Below are 25,867 nucleotides of genomic sequence, written 5' to 3'. Positions count from 1 at the left end.
GATAACAAGGTCAGTGTAACCTGTCCACCCCTACAACGTTCTGCACACTACACTGTGGCACGACACACCTGCTCCACTCAGTAGATAACAAGGTCAGTGTAACCTGTCCACCCTCCGACGTTCTGCGCACTACACTGTAGCAATGCACACTTCGACCCAGCAGATAACACTGACGTAAGACTTAGGTAACCTAGCAATATGCACTGATAAAAGTCCCCCTATCTGTACACTGACAAATGTTCTAGCCAGTAGATGGCAAAACACCTCATGATGTATGGCCCACTTGTCGAATGTGCTGTGTACTTTTTCGACCCTTTACAGCAACCAGTGGATTCATCCTAAGTCAAATCGCTTTGCTGTGATATGACCGAAATACTGTTCTGCAATAATGTACTGACATTCTGAAACACTCATTCACACACTTCCTCAATCACCTAAACCAACTCACCAAAACTATATTCACTGTCACTAAAACTATTTTCACTCACTCATCCAAACCATATTCACTCTCATTCAAACTATATTCACTTACTCGCTCAGTTATATTCACTCACTCATCTAAACCATATTCACTCACTCATCTAAACCATATTCACTCACTCATCAAACTATATTCACTCACTCCTTCAAACTATAGTCACTCACTCACTCAACTATACTCACTCGCTCAACCAAACTATATTCACTCACTCATCCATCTATATTCACTCACTCACTCAACTATATTCACTCACTTATTCAAACTATTTTCACTCACTCAACTATATTTACTCACTCACTCAAACTATTTTCACTCACTCAACTATAATCACTCATTCATTCAAACTTTTTTCGCTCACTCACTCACTCACTCAACTATATTCACTCGTTTATCAAAACTATATTCACTTACTCCTTCAACTCTCTTCACTCACACACCAACTCATATCAAACACACAACGCTCATACACCAGCACTTACTCAGATACATCAATCAACATACCGATATACATTCACATCTACTTTACAGATAGGTTATAACATGATATATTTACTGCGACTTCATCTATACCTATAAATGTATACACAATACATTATGTTTCTAATCACTCAAATCAGAAAAGCACTACTCCACCAGCTTCACCAAAACTAGAAATCAGCCATATAAAACATTTGAGAGCATTTCCTTCTGGTCGTATCTGATAGTGTAAGCAATCCTAAAGTTTGATGGGGTCTATGGTATCAAATGCTGCGGATAGATCCAGTAGAACAAGCAAGCCTACATTACCCCTGTCTGCTGATGTAAGGAGTTCATTTAAGACTCTATATACTGTCATTGAATATTGTATTATCCCTCTGTTTTGTACTGCCATTATAATTGCTGTACTGTAATTTGTATTGATTTAAAGATCTTGTGAAGTTTGTAATACATTTGTTTACTAGTTTTTCATACCATTTGTTGGTTGTTTATTAGTTTCACACTATATTCTTTTAAAAACAAACTTCTCGGTTAACATATTGTTTCAATGTTTTAGTCGACAGGTAACACCACGCCCGCGATGGCATAAACTTGTACAGTACAAAGGCAGGTACTACGTCAGCCGTTGTAAATATACTGAAAGATATGTCCTTCCTTGAGACGCGAAGTAGGACCTCATTTCTAAAGTATAAAATCTAAACAATGAAGTCGTCCAGCTTGACCAATCAATAGACTGGGCCAGGACGCACTTGATCATAGAGTCAATAGCATACAGTGTTCCAATTGGTTAAACTGAGAGAAAGCTTAATAATATTTCAGCACTATGGAATGGATGCTTAACATATAAAATGCTGACGTATAAAACATAATTATTCAAACTGATACTGTATTCCTTGTTAAATGTAAATATTAAAGGGTACTTATCTAATTAAGTAAATGACAACAGGGTCATACCACCTTACTCCTTATTACTAACATACTGACAAATCTTAATTATAAGTTATGTACATATTTAAAAATACTTGAGTCGTCCACAACTATATTCCATAACTCATCTAACTCACTGAGACTATATTCACTCACTTACTCAAACTATATTCACTCACTCACTGAAACTATATTCCCCAACTCCCTGAAATTATATTCACTTACTTACTTAATGTGGGTTCAGTTGTGTCAAACAAAATGCTTTTGTGAAGTCATCTGTTATATATCATCTTTACAGAGATGCTTTAGGTTGGCCGGGGGCACGGGTGGCCCAGTCGTCTAAGGCACCGCGATTCGCTGTGCAGAGTTGCGTCCCTTGGGCACGCCAGAATCCTATATGATTGTGGGTTCGAATCCCGGTTCGCCCCGATTATGTTTCTAGGTTTGTCAGCACCATACCCGTGCTCGTGGGTTTCATCAAAGTGGTAAAGGTCTGAGACCTGCATCACTTCGGGCTTTCCTCCCACATTAAGTTGACATGCCATGATATAACTGGAATACTGTTAAAAGCGGCGTTAAACCCTACTCACTCACTCACTCACTGTAGGTTGGCAAACACTGTAGGTGCAGTTTGGTAGTTTGTTTACAAGCGTGGCACCTGTGACGGCGGTGTGTCATTTTATAAAAACTAAGGGGCTGATGTGAGCGGGGAAGGTTGCGACACAAGTCTGAGTGGAGTCACCTCAGGTGTAGATCTGTGTGGTAGAAGCAAATACTCTTGTTTCATCATAATTATGACATGTACTTGCCATCTGCAAGTATATCAGCAAAAAAGATCATAGAGTTTCTGGTCACAAAAATACCTTGGTGTGATATCAGTTTGAGCCGAACCCCACGAGACGACCTCGTATCTCTTAACAATAAGACTAGGCTATAGTTTGGGATAGAAGATTAGAATATGTCTGAGTGATAGAGTGATTGATTGAGTGATTGATTGAATGAGTGAGTGAGTTGGGTTTAAGGCTGCTGTGAACAGTATTCCAGTTTTATCACGGCGTGTCAGGTGGATGGTGGAGAAAAGCCTGATGTGGCGGTGTAAATCTGGACTAGAGATAATGTCCGTTGTCTGAGGGGCAAAACAATAAACTTAGGTAATCATGAGCAACATCACTTTCCTCAGTTTGCTGCTCTTTAGAAGTTTTATGACTTTGTAGTATGTAAGGTAAGTGGAAATAATTCACCCGCAATGTATCCGAACTGCCATGTTAAGTAAGTACTTTAAGAGATGTACTGGAACATGTGTTAGAAGATTATAGTGGATTCAGGCACACGTACCTAGAACATATACCGGGTTAAAGGTTTCTGCGAGAAGAATTTAGTTTCGTCGGGATGTATGACGTTCGATTTGCCATGGGTTGGTCCATATTCACTCAATACCAATTATTGATACCTCATTGGAGAGGTATTTATATATGGATTCCAGTGGTATATCACACTTGAAGATCAGTGGATCACTAGTGAGATGACAACCCAAAACGTAATCATACCCCCAAGTGATATACGGCAAAACCGGGCGAAAACGCGATATAGGGTACCATACTTTGAAAGGCTGTAACAACAAGTTCGTCCCAACCTTTTTTCTTGTTAACATTCAAAATCATGTTTCGTATGTTTATGGGCTTTAAAAAAATTAAGTGGGGTTTGGATGTGTAGGGGGTGCTCGTGGGTCATACCTAGCCCACGGCCTATGTACTTTCAGTACTTAGCAGTTGCACCACTCGCTGATGTCCCCAGCCTCTCGCCATGACGGCCGCTGTGTCCGCCGAGTTGGTCCTGGCGTCGATGTCCACCACGTTCAGTGACAGCACAAACTCCACTGTCTCCACATTTCCTCCCAGACAGGCCCAGTGAAGGGTGTTGTAACCGAGCACGTCCACCAGTGACACATCAGCCCCTGCCTTCACCAGGAGCTCCACCACGTCTCTGCGTCCACTCCATGCTGCCCTCATCACCGGTGTCCTGCTCCCCCCTCCTCTACTGTTGATGTCCACCACGTTCAGAGACAGCACAAACTTCACCGTCTCCACGTCTCCTCCAATACAGGCGAAGTGAAGGATGTTGTAACCGTCCTCGTCCACCAGTGACACATCAGCTCCTTCCTTCACCAGGAGCTTCACCACGTCTCTGTGTCCCCTGTCTGCTGCCGCCATCACCGGTGACAGGCTCCTGAATCCCTCTCTACAGTTGACGTTGACTCCCGTTGTTGTCAGGAGCCACTTCACCTCCTCCAGGTCCCCGTCCCTGCTGGCGTAGAAGAGGTCGTAGTCTGCTTGTGATGGAGTCGCTGTAACACAAAGTAAACTCTGTACACATCCAGACATCTTTGTCATACATCTACTGTGTTCACACCTCGAAGTGTTGATGCGTGACAGGACCGTCGATACATGATGAACCACTTCCTGTGTGGATGACAACAATATTACGATGAGGGGAGTGGTTTATGTAAAGAACTAAAAACAATCTATTCACGTGACATTTGTTCAAGTGCTTTCTTCCACATCCAGTAGTTGTAACATTATTCTGTGTACGGCTGGGGTGTTGTACTGAGCTTTATAAGATGATAGTCAGACACGGTCAGTGCAATTGCTGTTTGAAATTATTCAGATAATATGATATCTATTATGACATTGCTTTATATCAGCTTGTTCATTGAATACATTGTATGTATGAAGGTTAGGAGTTAGCTTTTTGCCTGCTGGGTTCTCCCACCTACCGCCTGAAGCAGTGGAGAGCCGTGGATACTTCCTGCGCCGGCTCGGTTCACTGGAGGCTGAAACACAGAATATGTTGTTTAGAAAACTATATATAGCACGTAAGTATTTTTTATATTGGTCACGGACAATTTATTCATATTCGACCAGTTTGATGGCTTGTGAAACGTTTACTACAGAACTAGATTTAAAATACGTTTGTAAAAGCAGAAGGGAAAGTATAGTAGTTTTGTGATTGTCAAATAAATTAAATGACTCTCATAAAAATACAACACAAGTATAGATTGTTGTTCACCTAACCCGTGTGTCTATACACCTGCTTGTTGGATTGAGATTTATGATGGAAGTTGACATGTTTGAAATTAATAGTATAATAAGAGAATGCATGCATCAACCTTTAGAGACTGTTTATAGGACATTTGCGGAACAGAGTCTAAGCTATCTAGCTGATATCATGATCTGACCAAATATCCTACAAAGTTGGACAATGACACTGTCTACCACATGCTTGGTTGCCCCACCTACCGTGTAGATGAGACTCTTGTGTCGTCACTTGGACCAGTGGCATTCTCTCTCCCCATCGCAGATCCTGACTCGGATCACTTGAGGCTGAAACAGAATATAGTGGTCAGAAAACTATATATAGCATATGATAAACATTAAAACACGTGGCCTCAGATAATTTATTGTCATTCAACAATTTTTTTGCCTATCACAATGTTCACTCATGAATATGCTTCAAACACGTTGTAGAAGAGGCATACATATCAGGTAGCTCAGTGATTGGTAAATCGCTATAAATGACATAATACACTGTAACACGGAGATTTATAAGTATGGATCTGCTCTGAAGCTGATATTCGGCAGCAAATGTCAGTAAACATTCCCAAATCGGAATAAAAACTTTCCCAACTCATGTAAATCTAACTAATTGTATGGCTTTATAGTGGTAACCTGTATTTCACTGATAACATGACCAATAAATAGGAAGAGTTTGAATGCTTAGTTTTATATTATTACACTGATGCTACAAAACTCTTGAAGAAACTAAGAACTTAAAAGTATCCCAATTTTTAACCAAATAACGATTTGTTCCAAAATCAGTCCTAGTTTACAATCCTGGAAAAATCCCCCGTACAACACACACCTAGATAGTTGCTCATCTACCCCATGTGTCTTTATACATCATAACATGAAACAATTCTTGAATCCTATTTCTTATGTTGGAATCTAAGTGTTTTACTGTACACTGTCTGTATGCGAACTTTCTGAGATACAATGCCTCTCTTTGATAAAAATATTACAGTAAATAGATATTTGTCATTTTGGAACCTTAACACAGAACATACATGAACATTATCTTTACTACACTGAAAGCAAAATCTCATAATGTCTGCATATGAGTAATATATGAAAAGTAAACGTTCATAAATACAGGTGAATTAATTTGCTACATATTTGTTTGTTATTTTCATTACCGCGTCTGTGTATTTAAATAATAGATCTAATCATGTACTTGTTGTCTGTGAGAATCAATGCACACCGTTATTTTCCATTACCAGAAGGATATGGCACCCAGTGTGGCAGGCCCTACCAGTGTTGTACCAAACACATATTCAGTTCATTCAACATCTGTATTAATCACACGTCAAATGACATTGTACACAAATTGACAACTGTCTAGGTGGTTTCTTTATTCAGCGCTGGAAATCGGCACTAGTCTTGTAGGCCTTGCCCAACTGCCCAGTAGTTAAGGTATCATAATGACTAGCACAATTCGCTGATTTTAAGGGAATACATAAATACTGTAAACACTAAAACATCAAGGATAGACGCGAGGAACATGTCCTCAAGTTGATGCGTTTTTTCGTTGGAGCATAATGTCTGCATAAGTGAGTCTGAAGCAAATACATGTGAGGGTCTTTAGCAAATAGACAAACCTACATGGAACACACTGCCCCCCCCCCCCCCCCCCCCCCCCCGAACCCCCCCAACCCCCAACCCACCACACACACAAACTGAAACTAGCTCTTAATTTGTAAAAAAAATTCCAACTATTCTCGTCTTGAAGTTTCTGCTTTGTGACGATATGTCTGTGAGAAAAATGCCTTAGTTACAATACACAGTAATCCTTCATTATTAATGCAGTTTAGAGACTACAGTCTTACCATCCACACAGTTGTCTCCATAATTAATGGGCGTTGAGTCATATACTGTAAGTCTTACTACAGTCTTACCATCTACACAGTCGCTTCAAAACTTAATGCAGTGTTGAGTAATACACTGTAAATCTTACTACAGTCTTACCATCCACACAGCCACCTCCATAATTAATGCAGTTTGGAGTGACACACTCCAAGTCTTACTTCAGTCTTACCATCCACACGATCGCCTCGGTAATTTATGCGTGTGGTGTGATATACTGTAATTCTTACTATAATCTTATGATCCACACAATCGCCTCCATAATTAATAGGTGTGGACTGATATACTGTTAGTCTTACTACAGTCACACCATCCACCCAGCCGCCTCCATAATTAATGCAGTGTGGAGTGATATACTGCAAGTCTTACTGCAGTCTCACCATCCACACAGTCGCCTCCATAATAACTGCAGTGTGGAATGATATACTGTAAGTGTTACTACAGTCTTACTATCCACAGAATCGCCTCCATAATCAATGGGTGTGGAGTGAGATACTGTAACTATATCTACACCCTTACCATCCACAAAGTTACCTCCGTAATTACTGCAGTGTGGAATGAGACATTGTAAGTCCCACTACAGTCTCACCATCCACACAGTCACCTTCATAATTACTGCAGTGTGGAGTGATATACTGTAAGTCTTACTACAGTCTTACCATCCATCCAGCCGCCTCCATTATTAATGCAGTGTGGAGTAAGATACTGTAAGTCTTACTACAGTCTTACCATCCACACAGTCGCCTCCATAAATACTGCAGTGTGGAGTGATAAACTGTAAGTCTTACTACAGTCTTACCATCCAGACAGTCGCCTCCATAATAATTGCAGTGTGGAGTGAAATACTGTAAGTCTTACTATAGTCTTACCATCCAGACAGTCGCCTCCATAAATACTGCAGTGTGGAGTGAGAAACTGTAAATCTAACTACAGTCTTACCATCCACACAACCGCCTCCATTATTAATGCAGTGTGGAGTGAGATACTGTAAGTCTAAGTACAGTCTGAACATCCATCTAGCAGCCTCCATAATTAATGCAGTGTGGAGTGATATACTGTATGTCCCGCTGCAGTCTGACCATCCACACAGTCGCCTCCATAATTAGTGGGTGTTCAGTTATCTACTGTAAGTCTTACTACCCTCTTTCCATCCACACAATCGCCTTGTTAATATTTTTTTAATCGGTGTGGAGTGATATACTGTAAGTCTTACTACAGTCTTACCATCCACACAGCCGCCTCCATAATTACTGCACTCTGGAATGATATACTGTAAGTCTTACTACAGTCTTGTCATCCAGACAGTCGCCTTCATTATAAATGCAGTGTGGAGTGATATACTGTAAGCCTTACTATAGTCTTAACATCCATCTAGCCGCCTCCATAATTAATGCAGTGTGGAGTGAGATACTGTATGTCCCACTGCAGTCTGACCATCCAGACAGTCGCCTCCATAATTCGTGGGTGTGGAGTGATATACTGTAAGTCTTACTACAGTCTTGCCATACACAAAGCCGTCTCCATAATTAATGCAGTGTGGAGTGATATATTGCAAGTCTTAATACTGTCTTACCATCCACAGTCGCCTACATAATTAATGCATTGTGGAGTGAGATACTGTAAGTCTTACTACAGTCTTATCATCGACACAATCGCCTCCATAATTAATGGGTGTGGATTTATGTACTGTAGTTCTTACTACAGTCTTACCATCCACCCAGCCGTCTCGATAATCAATGCAGTGTGAAATGATACACTACTAGTCTTACTACAGTCTTACCACCCACCCAGCCGTCTCCATAATTAATGCAGTGTGCAGTGATATACTGTAAGTCTTACAACAGTCTTACCATCCATCCAGTCGCCTCCATAATTAATTGGTGTTGAGTGATATAATGTAAGTCTAACTACAGTCTTACTATCCATCCTGTCGGCTCCATAATTTATAGTTTTGGAGTGATATACAGTAAGTCTTACTACAGTCTTACTATCAACACAATCGCCTCCATAATCAGTGGGTGTGGAGGGATGCGCCGTAAGTCTTACTACACTCTTACTATCCAAACAGTCACCTCCATATTAATGGTTGTAGAGTGATATACTGTAAATCTTACTACGGTCTTACTATCCACACAGTCGCCTCCCTAATTAATGGGTGTGGACTGTTATCCTGTAAGTCTTACTACAGTGTTACCATCCACACAATAGCCTCCATACCTAATGGGTGTGGAGTGATATACTGGAATTCTTACTACAGTCTTACCATCCACCAAGCAGTCTCGATAATTAATGCAGTGTGGAGTGATACACTCCTAGTCTTACTACAGTCTTAACATCCACCCAGCGTCTCTATAATTAATGCAGAGTGGAGTGTTATACTGTAAGTCTTACTACAGTCTTACCATTCATCCAGCCGCCTCCATAATTAATTGGTTTTAAGGGATATACTGTAAGCCTTTCTACAGTCTTACTATCCGCACAATCGCCTCCTTATTTAATGAGTGTGGAGCGATATACTGTTAGTCTAACTATAGTCTTACCATCCAGACAGTCGCCTCCATAATTACTGCAGTGTAGAGTGAGATACTGTAAGTCTTACTACAGTCTGACCATCCACACAGCCGCCTTCATAATTACTTTAGTGTGGAGTGATATACTGTAAGTGGTACTACAGTCTTTCCATCCAGACAGTCGCCTCCATAATTACTGCAGTGTTGAGTGATATACTGTACGTTGTACTAAAGTCTTTCCATCCAGACAGTCGCCTCCATAAATACTGCAGTGTGGAGTGAGATACTGTAAGTCTAACTACAGTCTTACTATCCACAGAATCGCCTCCATAATGGGTGTGGAGTGAGATACTGTAAGTATATCTACATCCTAACCATCCACAAAGGTATCCTCCGTAATTACTGCAGTGTGGAATGAGACTTTGTAAGTCCCACTACAGTCAAACAATCCATCCAGCCGCCTCCATAATTACTGCAGTGTGGAGTGAGATAGTGTAAGCCTTACTACACTCTTTCCATCCACACAATCGTCTCCATAATTTATAGGTTTGGAATGATATACTGTAAGTCTAACTACAGTCTTACCATCAACACAGCCGCCTCCATTATTAATGCAGTGTGGAGTGAGACATGGTAAGTCTAACTACAGTCTAACTATCCAACAATCGCCTCCAAAATCAATGAGTGTGGAATGATGTACTGTAAGTCTTACTACAGTCTTACCATCCACAAAGTCGCCTCTATAATTAATGCAATGTGGAGTGAGATACCGTTAGTCTTACTACAGTCTTACCATCCATCCAGCCGCCTCCATAATCAATGGGTGTGGAGTGAGTTACTCTAAGTCTATCTACACTCTTACCGTCCACAAAGTTACCTCCGTAATTAATGAAGTGTGGAATGAGACATGATATGTCCGACTACAGTCTTACCATCCACACAGTCGCCTCCATAATTAATGCAGTGTGGAGTGAGATACTGTAAGTCTTACTACAGTCTTACCATCCAGACAGTCGCCTCCATAATTACTGCAGTGTGGAGTGAGATACTGTAAGTCTTACTACAGTCTTACCATCCACACAGTCGCCTCCATAAATACTGCAGTGTGGAGTGATAAACTGTAAGTCTTACTACAGTCTTACCATCCAGACAGTCGCCTCCATAATAATTGCAGTGTGGAGTGAAATACTGTAAGTCTTACTACAGTCCTACCATCCAGACAGTCGCCTCCATAATTACTGCAGTGTGGAGTAAGATACTGTAAGTCTTACTACAGTCTTAACATCCAGACAGTCGCCTCCATAAGTACTGCAGTGTGGAATGATATACTGTAAGTCCTACAACAGACTTACCATGTATCCAGCGGCCTCCATTATTAATGCAGTGTGGAGTGAGATACTGTAAGTCTAACTTCAGTCTTACTATCCACAGAATCGCCTCCAGAATCAATGGGTGTGGAGTGAGATACTGAAAGTATATCTACACCCTTACCATCCACAAAGTAACCTCCGTAATTACTGCAGTGTGGAATAAGACATTGTAAGTCCCACTACAATCCCACCATCCACACAGTCGCCTCCATAATTACTGCAGTGTGGAGTGATGTACTGTAAGTCTTACTACAGTCTTACCATCAACAAAGTCGCCTACATAATTAATGCAGTGTGGAGTAAGATACTGTAAGTGTTACTACAGTCTTGCCATCGAGACAGACGCCTCCATAAATACTGCAGTGTGGAGTGATATACTGTAAGTCTTACTATAGTCTTACCATCCAGAGAGTCGCCTCCATAAATACTGCAGTGTGGAGTGAGATACTGTAAGTCTTACTACAGTCTTACAATCCATCCAACCGCCTCAATAATTACTGCAGTGTGGAGTGAGATACTGTAAGCCTTACTACCCTCTTTCCATTCACACAATCGCCTCCATAATTAATAGGTTTGAAATGATATACTATAAGTCTAACTACAGTCTTACCATCAACACAGCCGCCTCCATTATTAATGCAGTGTGGAGTGAGATACTGTAAGTCTAACTACAGTCTAACTATCCACACAATCGCCTCCAAAATCAATGGGTGTGGAGTGAGATACTGTAAGTCTATCTACACTCTTACCATCCACAAAGTCGTCTCTATAATTAATGCAGTGTGGAATGATTTACTGTTAGTCTTACTACAGTCTTACCATCCATCCAGCCGCCTCCATAATCAATGGGTGTGGAGTGAGATACTGTTAGTCTATCTACACTCTTACCATCCACAAAGTTACCTCCGTAATTACTGCAGTGTGGAATGAGACATGGTAAGTCCCAATACAGTCTTACCATCCACACAGTCGCCTCCATAATTAATGCAGTGTGGAGTGAAATACTGTAAGTGTTACTACAGTTTTACCATCCAGACATTCGCCTCCAAAATTACTGCAGTGGGGACTAAATACTGTAAGTCTTACTACAGTCCTACCATCCAGACAGTCGCCTCCATAATATCTGCAGTGTGGAGTGAAATACTGTAAGTCTTACTACAGTCTTACCATCCAGACAGTCGCCTCCATAATTACTGCAATGTGGAGTGAAATACTGTAAGTCTTACTACAATCCTACCATCCAGACAGTCGCCTCCATAATTACTGCAGTGTGGAATGATATACTGTAAGTCCTACAACAGACTTACCATGCATCCAGAGGCCTTCATATATAATGCAGTGTGGAATGAAATACTGCAAGTTTTAATAGGGTCTTACCGTCCACACAGTCGCCTCCACAATTGATGGGTGTTTAGTGATATACGTAGACTTACTACAGTCTTACCGTCCACAAAATCGCCTCCATAATTAATGGGTGTGGAGTGATCTACTGTAAATCTTACTAAAATCTTACCACCCACACAGTCGCCCCCATAAACAATGCAGTGTGGAGTGATATACTGTAAGTCTTACTACCCTGCTACGATCCATCCATCCGCCTCCATAATAATTCAGCGTGGAATAATATACTGCAAGTCTTTCTACACTCTTGCCATCCACACAATCGCCTCTTTAATTACTGCAGTGTGGAGCGATATACTGTAAGTCTTACGACAGTCTTACCGTGCATCCAGCGGCCTCCATAATGCATAAAGTCTAAATACAGTCTTACCATCCATCTATCCGCCTCCATAATTACTGCAGTGTTGAGTGAGATACTGTAAGTCCCACTATAGTCTATTTACATCCACACAGTCGCCTCCATAATTAATGCAGTGTGAAGTGATATAATGTAAGTCTTACCATCCACACAATCGGCACCATAATTAATAGGTTTTGAGTGATATACTGTAAGTTTTACTACCCTCTTACCATCCACACAGTCACCTCCATAATTAATAGGTGTGGAGTGATGTACTCTTAGTCTTACTACAGTCTTAACGTCGACACAGCCGTCTCCATATTAATGGGTGTAAAATGATATACTGTTTGTCTTGCTTAAGTCTTACCATCCAAACTGTAGGCTACCTATTGTGAGGATAAGTCACTGAGTTCTTTTATGAGAGCTTCATTTAATTCTCTGCGTTCTTTGGTTTGTCCTGGTTAATCATCCGGGTTTTAGTCAGTGCATGGACAAGCACGTGGATGTAAGCAGAATATGACATTAACTTGTGTAGGGTGTAAAGGGCCCATACAATTTGTAAGTATTTACAAAATATATAAGAAACAACATGTAAATCATAACTAGCAATGCTATAACACATGTAAATGGTGTAAAAGGGTAAATTGCATGTTGAAAAGGTTGAAGTGTGTATCACAGATGTTTCGTTTAAAATCCGGAAAATAATGTTGGCAATAACATGTACTTACTACCTTAGTTACAAGTTGTAATATTTCACATTTGTTTTTATTATAGCTTGTACCTGTCAACAATAGGCCTTATAATTAAAGGACCAGTAAAAGAATTTGAAGGAAAGACATAATACAAAAATATCAGTCAATGTTTCAAAACTGAATCAAAAATATATTCATCAATCTATGCTGAAGTTATTAAATAAACCATTGAAGACAGTATCACCTACACACACAGTCGCCTCCATAATTAATGGGTGTGAGTGAAATACTGTGATTCTTACTACAATCTTACCATGCACACAGTCGCCTCTATAATTACTGCAATGTGGAGTGATATACTGTAAGTCTTACTACAGTCTTACCATCCATCCATCTGCCTCAATAATTAATGCAGTTTGGAATGACATACTGTAAGACTTAATACAGTCTTGCCATTCATACAGTCGACTCCTTAATGAATGCAGTGTGGAGCGATATAATGCAAGTCTTAACACAGTCTTACCATCCACACAGTCGCCTGCACAATTGATGGGTGTGGAGTGGTATACTGTAAGTCCTACTTCAGTCTTACCATCCATCCAGTCATCTTCATAATTACTGCAGTGTGGAGTGATGTAGTGTAAATCTTTCTACAGTCTTACCATCCACACAGCCGCCTACATAATTACTGCAGTGTGGAGTGATATACTGTAGGTCTTACTACAGTCTTACCATCCACACAGCCGCCTACATAATTACTGCAGTGTGGAGTGATATACTGTAGGTCTTACTATAATCTTACCATTCACAAATCGCCTCAATAATTAACAGGTCTGGAGTGATATACTGTAAGCCTTACTTCAGTCTTACAATCCACACAATCGCCTCCATAATTAATGTAGTTTGGAATGATATACTGTAAGACTTATTACAGTCTTACCATCCACACAGCCGTCTCCATAATTAATAGGTGTGGTGTGATATACTGTAAATCTTGCTAAACTCTTACCATCGACACAATCGCCTCTATACTTGATGGGTGTGGAGTGATATACTGTAAGTCTTACGGCAATCTTACCATCCAATCGACCGACTCCATAATTAATTGGTGAGGAGTGATATACTGTTAATTTTAATACAATCTTACCATCCACACAATCGCCTCCATAATTAATGGTTGTTGAGTGATATTCTGTTAATCTTACTACAGTCTTACCATCCATACAAACGCCTCCATAATTAATTGGTTTAGAGTGATAATCTGTAAGTCTTAATATAGTCTTACCATCCACACAGCCGTTTCCATAATTAATAGGTGTGGTGTGATATACTGTAAATCTTACTACAGTCTTACCATCCACACAATCGTCCCCATAAATAATGGGTGTGGAGTGATATTCTGTAAATCTTACTACAGTCTTACCATCCACACAGTCGCCTCCATAATTAATTGGTGTAGAGTGATATTCTGTAAGTCTTAATATAGTTTTACCATCCACACAGCCGCCTCCATAATTAATGGGTGTGGAGTGATATTCTGTAAGTCCTAATATAGTCTTACCATCCACACAGCCATTTCCATAATTAATAGGTGTGGTGTGATATACTGTAAATCTTACTACAGTCTTACCATCCACACAATCGTCCCCATAAATAATGGGTGTGGAGTGATATTCTGTAAATCTTACTACAGTCTTACCATCCACACAGTCGCCTCCATAATTAATTGGTGTAGAGTGATATTCTGTAAGTCTTAATATAGTTTTACCATCCACACAGCCGCCTCCATAATTAATGGGTGTGGAGTGATATTCTGTAAGTCCTAATATAGTCTTACCATCCACACAGCCGCTTCCATGATTAATAGGTGTGGAGGGATATACTTTAAATCTTAGTACAAACTTACCATCGACACAATCGGCTCTATAATTAATGGGTGTATTGTGATATACTGTAAATCTTACAACAGTCTTACTGTCCACACAATCGCCTCCAAAATTACGGCAGTGTGGAGTGATATACTGTAAGTGATACAATAATCTAACCATCCACACAATTGCCTCCATAAATACTGCAGTGTGGAGTTGTATACTGTAAGTCTTACTACAGTCTTACCATCCACTCAGTCGCCTTCACAATAATTAGGTGTGAGTGACATACTGTAACTCTGACTACAGTCTTATTATCCATCCAGCCGCCTGGATATTTAATGGGTGTGGAGTGATATAATGTAAGGCTTTCTACAGTTGTGCCATCCACACAGTCCTCTCCATAATTTCTGAGGTGTGGAGTGATATACTGCAAGTCTTACTACGGTCTAAAAATCAACACAATCGCCTCCATAATTAAAAGGTTTGGAGTGATATACTGTAAGTCTTACTACAATCTTACCATCCACACAATCGCCTCCATAATTAATGGGTGTGAAGTGATATACTGTAAATGTTACTACAGTCTTATAATCCACCCAGCCGCCTCCATAAGTAATAGGTGTGGAGGGGTATATTATAAGCCTTACGACAATCTTACCGTTCAAAGAATCGCCTCCATAATTAATGGGTATGGAGTCATATACTGTAAGTCTTACTTCAGTCTTACCATCCACACAGTCGCCTCCATAAATACGGCAGTGTGGATTGATGTACTGCAAGACTTAATTCAGTCTTAACATCCACACAGTCGCCTCCATAATTAATGGGTATGGAGTCATATACTGTAAGTCTTTTTACACTCTTACCATTCACCCTGCCGATACCATAATTAATGGGTGTGGAGTGATATACTGTAAGTCTTACTACAGTCTTAACATCCACGCAATCGCCTCCATAATTAATGGGTGTTAAGTGTTATACTGTAAATGTTACTACAATTTTACCATCCAGCCAGGCGTCTCAATAATTAATGAGGTGTGGAGTGAAATACTGTAAATCTTACTACACTATTACAATCCACACGATCGCGTCTATAATCAATAGGTGTTGAGTGATATATTGTTAGTCTTACTACAGTCTTACCATCCACCTAGCCGCTGCCATGATTAATAGGTGTATAGTGATATACTGTAAATCTTACAACAGTCTTACTGTCCACACAATCGCCTCCAAAATTACGGCAGTGTGGAGTGATATACTGTAAGTCTTACTATAATCTAACCATCCACACAATTGCCTCCATAATTACTGCAGTGTGGAGTTGTATACTGTAAGTCTTTCTACAGTCTTACCATCCACTCAGTCGCCTTCACAATAATTAGGTGTGAGTGATATACTGTAAGTCTTACTACGGTCTAAAAATCAACACAATCGCCTCCATAATTAAAAGGTTTGGAGTGATATACTGTAAGTCTTACTACAATCTTACCATCCACACAATCGCCTCCATAATTAATGGGTGTTAAGTGATATACTGTAAATGTTACGACAGTCTTATAATCCACCCAGCTGCCTCCATAAGTAATAGGTGTGGAGGGGTATATTATAAGCCTTACGACAATCTTACCGTTCAAAGAATTGCCTCCATAATTAATGGGTATGGAGTCATATACTGTAAGTCTTACTTCAGTCTTACCATCCACACAATCGCCTCCATAAATACGGCAGTGTGGATTGATGTACTGCAAGACTTAATTCAGTCTTAACATCCACACAGTCGCCTCCATAATTAATGGGTATGGAGTCATATACTGTAAGTCTTTTTACACTCTTACCATTCACCCTGCCGATACCATAATTAAGAGGTGTGGAGTGATATACTGTAAGTCTTACTACAGTCTTACCATCGAGCCAGCCGCCTCCATAATGGGTGTGGAGTGATATACTGTAAGTCTTACTACAGTCTTAACATCCACGCAATCGCCTCCATAATTAATGGGTGTTAAGTGTTATACTGTAAATGTTACTACAATTTTACCATCCAGCCAGGCGTCTCAATAATTAATGAGGTGTGGAGTGAAATACTGTAAATCTTACTACACTATTACAATCCACACGATCGCGTCTATAATCAATAGGTGTTGAGTGATATATTGTTAGTCTTACTACAGTCTTACCATCCACCTAGCCGCTGCCATGATTAATAGGTGTATAGTGATATACTGTAAATCTTACAACAGTCTTACTGTCCACACAATCGCCTCCAAAATTACGGCAGTGTGGAGTGATATACTGTAAGTCTTACTATAATCTAACCATCCACACAATTGCCTCCATAATTACTGCAGTGTGGAGTTGTATACTGTAAGTCTTTCTACAGTCTTACCATCCACTCAGTCGCCTTCACAATAATTAGGTGTGAGTGATATACTGTAAGTCTTTCTACAGTCTTACTATCGACACAGTCGCCTCCACAATAAATTGGTGTGGAGTGATATAGTGTAACTCTTACTACAGTCTTACCATCCACACAGTCGCCTTCACAATGAATAGGTGTGAGTGATATACGGTAAGGCTTTCTACAGTTTTGCCATCCACACAGTCCTCTCCATAATTTCTGAGGTGTTGAGTGATATACTGCAAGTCTTACTACGGTCTAAAAATCAACACAATCGCCTCCATAATTAATAGGTTTGGAGTGATATACTGTAAGTCTACTACAATCTTACCATCCACACAATCGCCTCCATAATTAATGGGTGTTAAGTGATATACTGTAAATGTAACGACAGTCTTATAATCCACCCAGCTGCCTCCATAAGTAATAGGTGTGGAGGGGTATATTATAAGAATCGCCTCCATAATTAATGGGTATGGAGTCATATACTGTAAGTCTTACTACAGTCTTACCATCCACACAATCGCCTCCATAAATACGGCAGTGTGGATTGATGTACTGCAAGACTTAATTCAGTCTTAACATCCACACAGTCGCCTCCATTATTAATGGGTATGGAGTCATATACTGTAAGTCTTTTTACACTTTTACCATTCACCCTGCCGATTCCATAATTAAGAGGTGTGGAGTGATATACTGTAAGTCTTACTACAATCTTACCAGCCACACCCTAGCCTCAATAATTGTGGGTATTGAGTCATATACTGTAAGTCTTACTACAATCTTACCATCCACACAATCGTCTCCTTAATTAATGGGTGTTAAGTGATATACTGTAAATGTTACTACAGTCTTACCATCGAGCCAGCCGCCTCCATAATGGGTGTGGAGTGATATACTGGAAGTCTTAACACAGTCTTACCAACCACACAATCGCCTCCATAATTAATGAGTGTGGAGTGATATATTTTAAGTCTTAGTACAGTCTTACCATCCACTGAGCCGCCTCCATAATTAATGAGGTTTGGAGTGATATATTGTAAGTCTTACTACAGTCTTACCATCCACACAATCGCCTCAATTATTATGGGTGTGGAGTGATATACTGTAAGTCTTACTACAGTCTTACCATCCACACTTAATTCTCCATTATTATTGAGTGGGCACGAATTTTTAAATTGAGAATACCTAGCCGTTATCAAAGTTGTTGTGAGTTGAGCTAAGAACATTCCGTATCTATGATAAAACTCACAGCTTACTGAGCTTATAGCGTGTTCAATGAATGGGTCTTTCTCAACAGATTCGCATAAATACCGTCGATGTTCTGCTGGGGTAGGGAAAAATGTACTAGCTTCGACTGTGTATAGTTGTAACATAGCCGAATCTATTGTTTTAGTCATGGTAGCTCCCATTCTAGACTCAAAACGCGCATACAGTTTTTTTAAATTTCTTCATCGGTTCATGTTATCAATTTTTTCAATGGTATAATTTTCCCCCAAATATTCGGAACATTTTCCACTGGCTGCCAAAGCGGCGAATCTTTCTCTGTGTTCATCTACATGTTGATCTGGCTCATCTTTGAGCATTTGCTTGATGAGTTCGTCACATTCCATAATGTAATACCTAAGGAGATGTTTAAGTCTAACATAATAAAATATGTGATATCCAATACAGCCCGTAATAATAAACTGTTGAGGATTTCAAGCCACATTATGTCATAATAACCGCTAATGTTCAATTTACTTGTGCTATATTTTTGCTATATTTGCTATAATTTTGCCATATTTTTGCTATAATGTTGCCACATTTTGCTAAGCAATTGCATAAGCAGCTGGTTGATCGGTTTTTAATACGAGTTTACAATGCTTCGTTGAAGCTAACATTTTCGCTGAAACATGAAACAAGGCAACCCATTTGGTCTGCTCTCCAAGATCTTTCAGGACAGAGTTGTATTTTTTGAGTAAGTACCCAAACGCTATGTTGAGTATGCCATTCGGAGAATGTTAAATATGAAAGCATATCTTTCTTTTTGGTTGGTTCTTTACTCGCGCTGCAGTCGTCTGTTATGAAAAGGGTTGATTCTCCTTTGTATTTTTCGTGACATACTCGTAAGCAGTCTTGTAAACGATCACCTGGATCAACTTTGAGTACCCCATCGTCATTCATTACCATATATCTCGATAGGTATGTTTTATTAACGGTTATAGTCGGGCACAGAATAATAATATGGCCGAAAACGTCCCGATAATGACTTTGTAAAATATCTAGAATAAAAGCTGTTTTTCCACAACTTGTTTGCCCGCATATGATAGCGCAGTGCGTTTTTTTGGGTAAAAGATTATTAATAGATTGCTTGCACGAATCTTCCATTCTGTATATTAAGTTGCGCATCATTAATCACGTACAAATATGTGTTTAATTTACCAGCTGATTCCTGGAGCTTCGTTATCTGTAAAGTGACACCCTCGCTAGCATTTTCCATTCTCCGCCCACTGCCATGTAGTTGGTCATCGTCCGTGGTTCGTATGTCGAGCCATAGCGCATACTTCGTGGTGGGGTATTCACCCATCGATACACCTCCGAGAGACAGATCTTTCACGACCGCGTTAACTTCTGGGCTTCGTTTTATAGAAGGTAGTTCTTTAATCTCATCCCACTGTTGATACGCTAGCATTCCTTGACTATATAATTGATTAGGCACGCCCTCGATAGTCAATTCTACTTTTGTAATCTTGGGATTGTAGAACTTCTCAGTATAAATTTTGAATGCATCGGAGGGGTCCTCAAACAACATTAAAATACCCTTCAACGATCTCGTAGGGACGTTTAGATTGATATTCCACGTCGTATCTTTTTTGTTCCTTGTGATCTTTTGGTGTCGAAGCACGCGATCGTACAAAATGGCTAAACTTCCGGTATACTGGTTACGAATTTGTCTTGCTTATTCGGGATCTGTTATCATACCATACCCAAGTGAGATATTGTCAGTGGAATAGCTAGCATCTTCAGCAGCTCTGATTACTCAACCGTAGTCATCTACCGTCATCTACAGTAGATGCTTGATAGAAGGGCATGTGGGAATCTAATAATTCAAAGTTTAGCGGAATATAGAATCGGTTACCTAATGTGCCGGCAAAACGAGATCTTTTACGACAGTATTATCACCATTACCAGCACCCACACGCAGTCTCAATGTGTTCCGATTACAAATACCCTGGTACTTTCAGTTTTCCCGCTCTTTATCCGTTCTCCAGAGATCCATGTAACAATAGTATACATCGCTATCATCGATACTCAAAACCTCATTACCGCTAATTTTAATCACGATTTTCTTAACGATAGCATGACCTATGTTCTGAACAGGCTCCCTGTTAACGTCGGCAGAAGTCAAAGTAATCGTAAATGCTAGTCAGACAGTTCCCGGAACTAACACATCGTGTGCGCCGAGATTAGGAAAGCGAACCAGAAGCGTTTGATTCTGATAAATGGTACTCAGGTTATTAGTGATAGTTACAGACTGACGAATTGCTTTGACCCCTAATGGATCCCGAAGTCTACGTTATGGATTTAACTTGCGTCCATAAATCATCGCTTTCTTCTTTAACAGTTTTTTTTTCGCTGTACGGAACACCTAGACCATGGTTAATTCCTTTAATACACAATCTTTACTCGTAGCAATATTAAATTCCTGACAAATACGTTCATACGCGAACCTATTGTACGGATTATTTGATGCATTCCATGCTCGATCCTGCGGTAATGGGGCACTAATTTCGTCTAATACGTCTAGTATACGTCTAATCTGATAGTACACGGGAAATGATAAAACAGACTTATTAAGTTCAAATCCTGGGGCATAAAGAGATACACCACATCTTGTTTTTGCACACCATATGTCAAAATATAACTGATTCTGCCAAAATTGCATCAGCTTGTGGAACCAATCGTGCACCATTTTATCGCTATTGCCTTGAAACTGTATTTTTCAAAGATGTCAGTGAACTCAACAACAAAATTAGCACCAGAGGCACTTACTAAAATCGACTGATTAGTAATATAAGTTGATTTCATATTTAAGTTATGATATAGTATCATTGTATATTTAATATGTATGTCACACTCCCGGGAATAACAAATCGCCAGTCTATTGAACTGCTTCATACTATCGATAACTCGGATGGTCAACTTGAAGTCGCCCAATGCGATGTAACGTATTACCCGCGGTGGACCAATATAAATGCTGCAAGATTAATAATTAGGTGAAAACGATGTTATTGACAAATACAGTATTATACCTGATGGGTATTACAGTCTATGCTCACTCAATGATGAAATTTTTAAGCCTAATGGAATTAGTCTCACACAAAATGAGTCGAATAGGATGCCGATTTTGAACGCTGGAGAAAAGGGTGTAAAGCTTTTCATGAACTTAGGAATTACACTTGGATTTAGAGGAGAGCTAACATTAATCGAGACAACATTTGGGGGAGTTAACTTACCCGATTCAGTTCCCTATAAAGAGTTGTGCATCCATCTTGTTCAAATAAGCACGACGGATAATATTCAACTCGAAAGTCCTTCAACTCTACTCAGAGCTGTTCCAGTCAAAGATGAAAAATACAATAGCGGTAGAACGGAATCTTTCTTATCATTACAATGTAAAAAATTAAAGCGTGGTATTATTTCAGATCTCAAAATTTCTGTATTAGATGTAAAACATCAACTTGTACATACAGGATACTTGAGTGTAACACTCCATATTATAAATAATGGTTGATTCATCAGGCGTCTCAACACTCAGACAATGTAATACAATTGCGCTTTCTGATCTCGGAGACACAGAAAGATTCGGTAAACCTGGTACCGATTGTAAGTTATACGCTTTACACTTACAAGATAATGTATACTAGCGGAAAGAAGTTACATTCACAGGTAATCTAGGAGATATAAGCAATGTCGACGTTAGTAGACTCAATAAAAACACTTCGTACAATCTTACTCGCAACGGTGATAATAAATGGACTATGGTCGAAGCAAACATCGAGTGGCTACTGAATATCGTCATTGCCCCACCGTATGTGATGACGGGTAAGGCACAAAAATTAACTAAGATAATAAAAAGTGGGGTCGTACTCGGGGCGTATATCAAGTCAAAACGAAAAAGAGTGTTAGTCTCTCCCCTACCAGAAAACCCAGGTCATATGTTCTATAGTTGTCCGGCATTAAAAAATGTAAGTTTAAATTTGGTTACTGAATTCAATTATATTAAACAGAACTTGAGTGCAATACCTAATCTTTCTACACTTATTATTGAAGTCTTGTTCGGAGATGCACCTGAAGATGCCTTCGAAATATAACCAGGTCTATTGATTAAATGGCTAAAGAAACACAAACGTCAACGTTACAGTATTATTCATATTGGAGCATCACCCGCTGCAACCTTTGAGGGGGTCCAAATTATTAAAAGTGACAGCATTTCTCTTACTAAGATATTCATGCCGTATAATATACATTTGATAAGGTTGATGTATACTCTCAAAACATTTAAGCAAGACCAATTAAAGACTATTATATGATGTAATGATAATATGGATTTATATCCAGCACTCGATGAAATTGATGGATTTCGATTACATCCAATAAGCAACTTAAAACATCGAAAAGAGAAGAAGGGGGAGTTGAGACTCGGCTTGTATACAAAGTATCGCAGAGCCGTGAATGCTCTCGACAGAGTTGACGCCAGGCTTGTAACGGCTAGCATGGGACTCCGTAAAGCTGGTGTTGGTAAATTATCAACTAAAATTGCCGCGCATATCGTACTTGGCATGCAAATAGCTGCCGGAGTCTCGGGAATGGCAGGAATAGCCATAAAATTCCTTTCTCGTAAGTTGCAAAAGAAAGCATTAAAACATGATCATATTCGGATACTCGGCGAAGCAAAGTTGAACAGCATTGAGGATCATATTTCAACAGCAATGGCTGATTGTAAAATATCCGAGGAGGAGTTTCATTTAGTGTTGTCAGAACTCACCAAATACAATGCAATGAAGCAGGAGATTCGATCAAAGACCAGTGGTATTGGTAGCGAAGACGAGGAAAAAAAGGTCATAGAACAGGGGAGACAACAATTATTCCATGCCAAAACCAACATTTAGAAGAATGCTTACATAAGTAAATATAAAATAATGAATTTAGTTTAATCTCATGACGATCGTTGAATCGCATAATCATTTACACATAAAAAATTCCCCCCTGTAGTGTTGGTATAGGTTTACAAATCTGGCTCCAGTGGCGGTGGTCCAGAACCCCTATTACCTATACTACTCAGTATGTGTCGACTAACCATATGCCCTAAGGCATTCGTCGCTGATGACGTTTCTGTCAGGAAGCGATTCGGGAGATGCAAAGCATGCAAGTCCCGGTCTCCATTTGGCGTGATTACCCTGGGTCTACCTGTTCGTGGCCTGTCTGATGTCTGTCAAAAGTTCCATCAATGTGGACATGTGGACATGGGTGGCCCTGCATCGTACCCAGCGCCCGCCCCGTTGTTCAGGTGTCAGGTGGGGCATTTCTGTGTTGTTTTTATCAGTGTCAGACATTCTGTCAGTTAAAATACTTTCTGCACGTGTTGTTTTGGCTGCCTAAATGGCACGTTTGTTTCACTTTTTCGCACTTTATAAATAAATCAGACGTGTATCACTTTCTGCATAGAGCATTGCTGTGTTTGGACGATGTGTGTTGCATCGATTTAGTTTGAACTTGTGTTTTCAATTTTTTGCAATTTCGTTTTTAAAGTGGTAAAGTGTCTTTACGTCGTCTGTTAGCATGGCTACAATGTACGTGAGTTACATATTAGTTCAACAGGCTGAAATGGTGTATTTAAAATGGAAACATGCAAGGGGGATACAAACAAGATTTTGCTGATTAAACTGAGAACAAATGCTCCCACAATTTAAGTATATTTCACATTGTATTATCTTTTTTATACAATATGTGTCTGTCATCTTCGATGAAATACTTTGACACTTTATTTAGATAAGAATGTTCACACCATATTCATATGACGCTTTTAAATGTCCTTGTCTGCAGTGCGGGATATGAAGGCTGTGAGGCAACACCTATGACATATAGTTTTATTCAAAGCAACAAGTCTAATGTCGAAGATACCTCGCTTTCTGCATGACATCAAAGATTATGATATAGGGTTACCTATAATAAGTTTCCATGATGATTAATTGGTGACAACGCATTAGTGACGGAATATGAAGGTTTCTTAAAAAAGTGTATAGTTCTTGTATATTCGTATCTGAAGGATGAAACAGCGTCTTGCAGTCTCGTAATTTGACATACTACCATCCATGTTTTGTTTGGTTGTGTTGAATGTACCTTACTGTTCTAGGGGATGGCTTAGTGGTGGATTACGTGGCAGTCAGAGATAGCAGTGTGAATTGTTGAAAATATCAAATTCCCAGACAAGGAACCCGTCATTGCCGTCACATGCTGGTTCTGGCAATAGTGCAGAGGCAGTCGTGAAAATGTGAAAAAAGAACGTTCACATCCCAAACAGTTCACCAAATGGTTGCTTCCATTAGAAGATGCCTAGATGCACACTTGTATATTATCAAATTATGCTTAAGTAAAATATGAAAAAGTAAAATAGCACTTACAAGCACTGGGATTCCTGAAAAAGAATAAAAGAGGGGGTGAATAAAACTGCAATATTTAAATAAAGTAATGGAGTGTTTATCAATAACAAGGGGACACGGTTAGGTCGTTGTAGATGCTACAATTTGTTCTGTTGAATTAAGTAGACTCCTTCAGGCATTGGTTAAAACCTAGGATCGTAAAAACCCATATCGCCCTGACTATGTGTCTAGGTTTGTCAGCACCATAACCGTGTCCGTGGGTGTCACAAAGTAGTAAACGTCTGTGACCTGCATCACTTCCGGCTTTACTCCCACATCAAGCTGACACGCCGTGATATGACTGAACTACTTTAAACCAAACTTACTCACCCACCTCTTCAGCAACACTACTAACAATCATTTAGAGAAGATACTACCGCGTGCTTTAAAGAACAGCTCTTCTTGAGAATTACCTTCTTTTCAGCCACGTAACCGCTTTGTGACACGTTCTTCTACATCCTGAACTGCAAATATATGTCCTTCATAAAACACAGGGCACCTGTTTGATATTTTCTCGTAAACACTAACCACTTTTGGCTACCAGACACAAATACATATTCACATTCCCCCCCCCCCCCCCCCAAAAAAAAAACCAAACAAAAAAAAAAAAACCCAAACAAAACATGTCTTGTCCTGAATTATAATTGTCATCAGTGAAGGACCGGATACAATTGCCATTACTGATAAAGATGGCATCATAGAAAATATAGAGTAACATTCGTGTGTTCGTACAACTGAA

General features: G+C 39.7%; 1 protein-coding gene across 1 annotated transcript; it reads right to left on the bottom strand.

Moving 5' to 3' along the window:
• Window positions 1-3,615: 3,615 nt before the first annotated feature.
• On the bottom strand, window positions 3,616-25,179 carry LOC125377727 (probable palmitoyltransferase AKR2). The gene is made up of 3 exons (XM_048391784.1): window positions 25,111-25,179; window positions 5,182-5,265; window positions 3,616-4,229 (listed from the first exon to the last, which is right to left on the bottom strand). Exons 2-3 carry the CDS (start codon window positions 5,222-5,224, stop codon window positions 3,631-3,633), a joined length of 642 nt encoding a protein of 213 aa, XP_048247741.1. The 5' UTR covers window positions 5,225-5,265; window positions 25,111-25,179; the 3' UTR covers window positions 3,616-3,630.
• Between the last annotated feature and the right edge of the window lie 688 nt (window positions 25,180-25,867).

Source organism: Haliotis rufescens, unplaced genomic scaffold (genome assembly GCF_023055435.1).
Source record: "Haliotis rufescens isolate VD_foot unplaced genomic scaffold, xgHalRufe1.0.p SCAF_98, whole genome shotgun sequence".
In the NCBI taxonomy this organism is placed as follows: Eukaryota; Metazoa; Mollusca; class Gastropoda; order Lepetellida; family Haliotidae; genus Haliotis; species Haliotis rufescens.
Note: the sequence above shows the minus strand (reverse complement) of the source record. Positions and strands in the feature narration are given on the sequence as shown.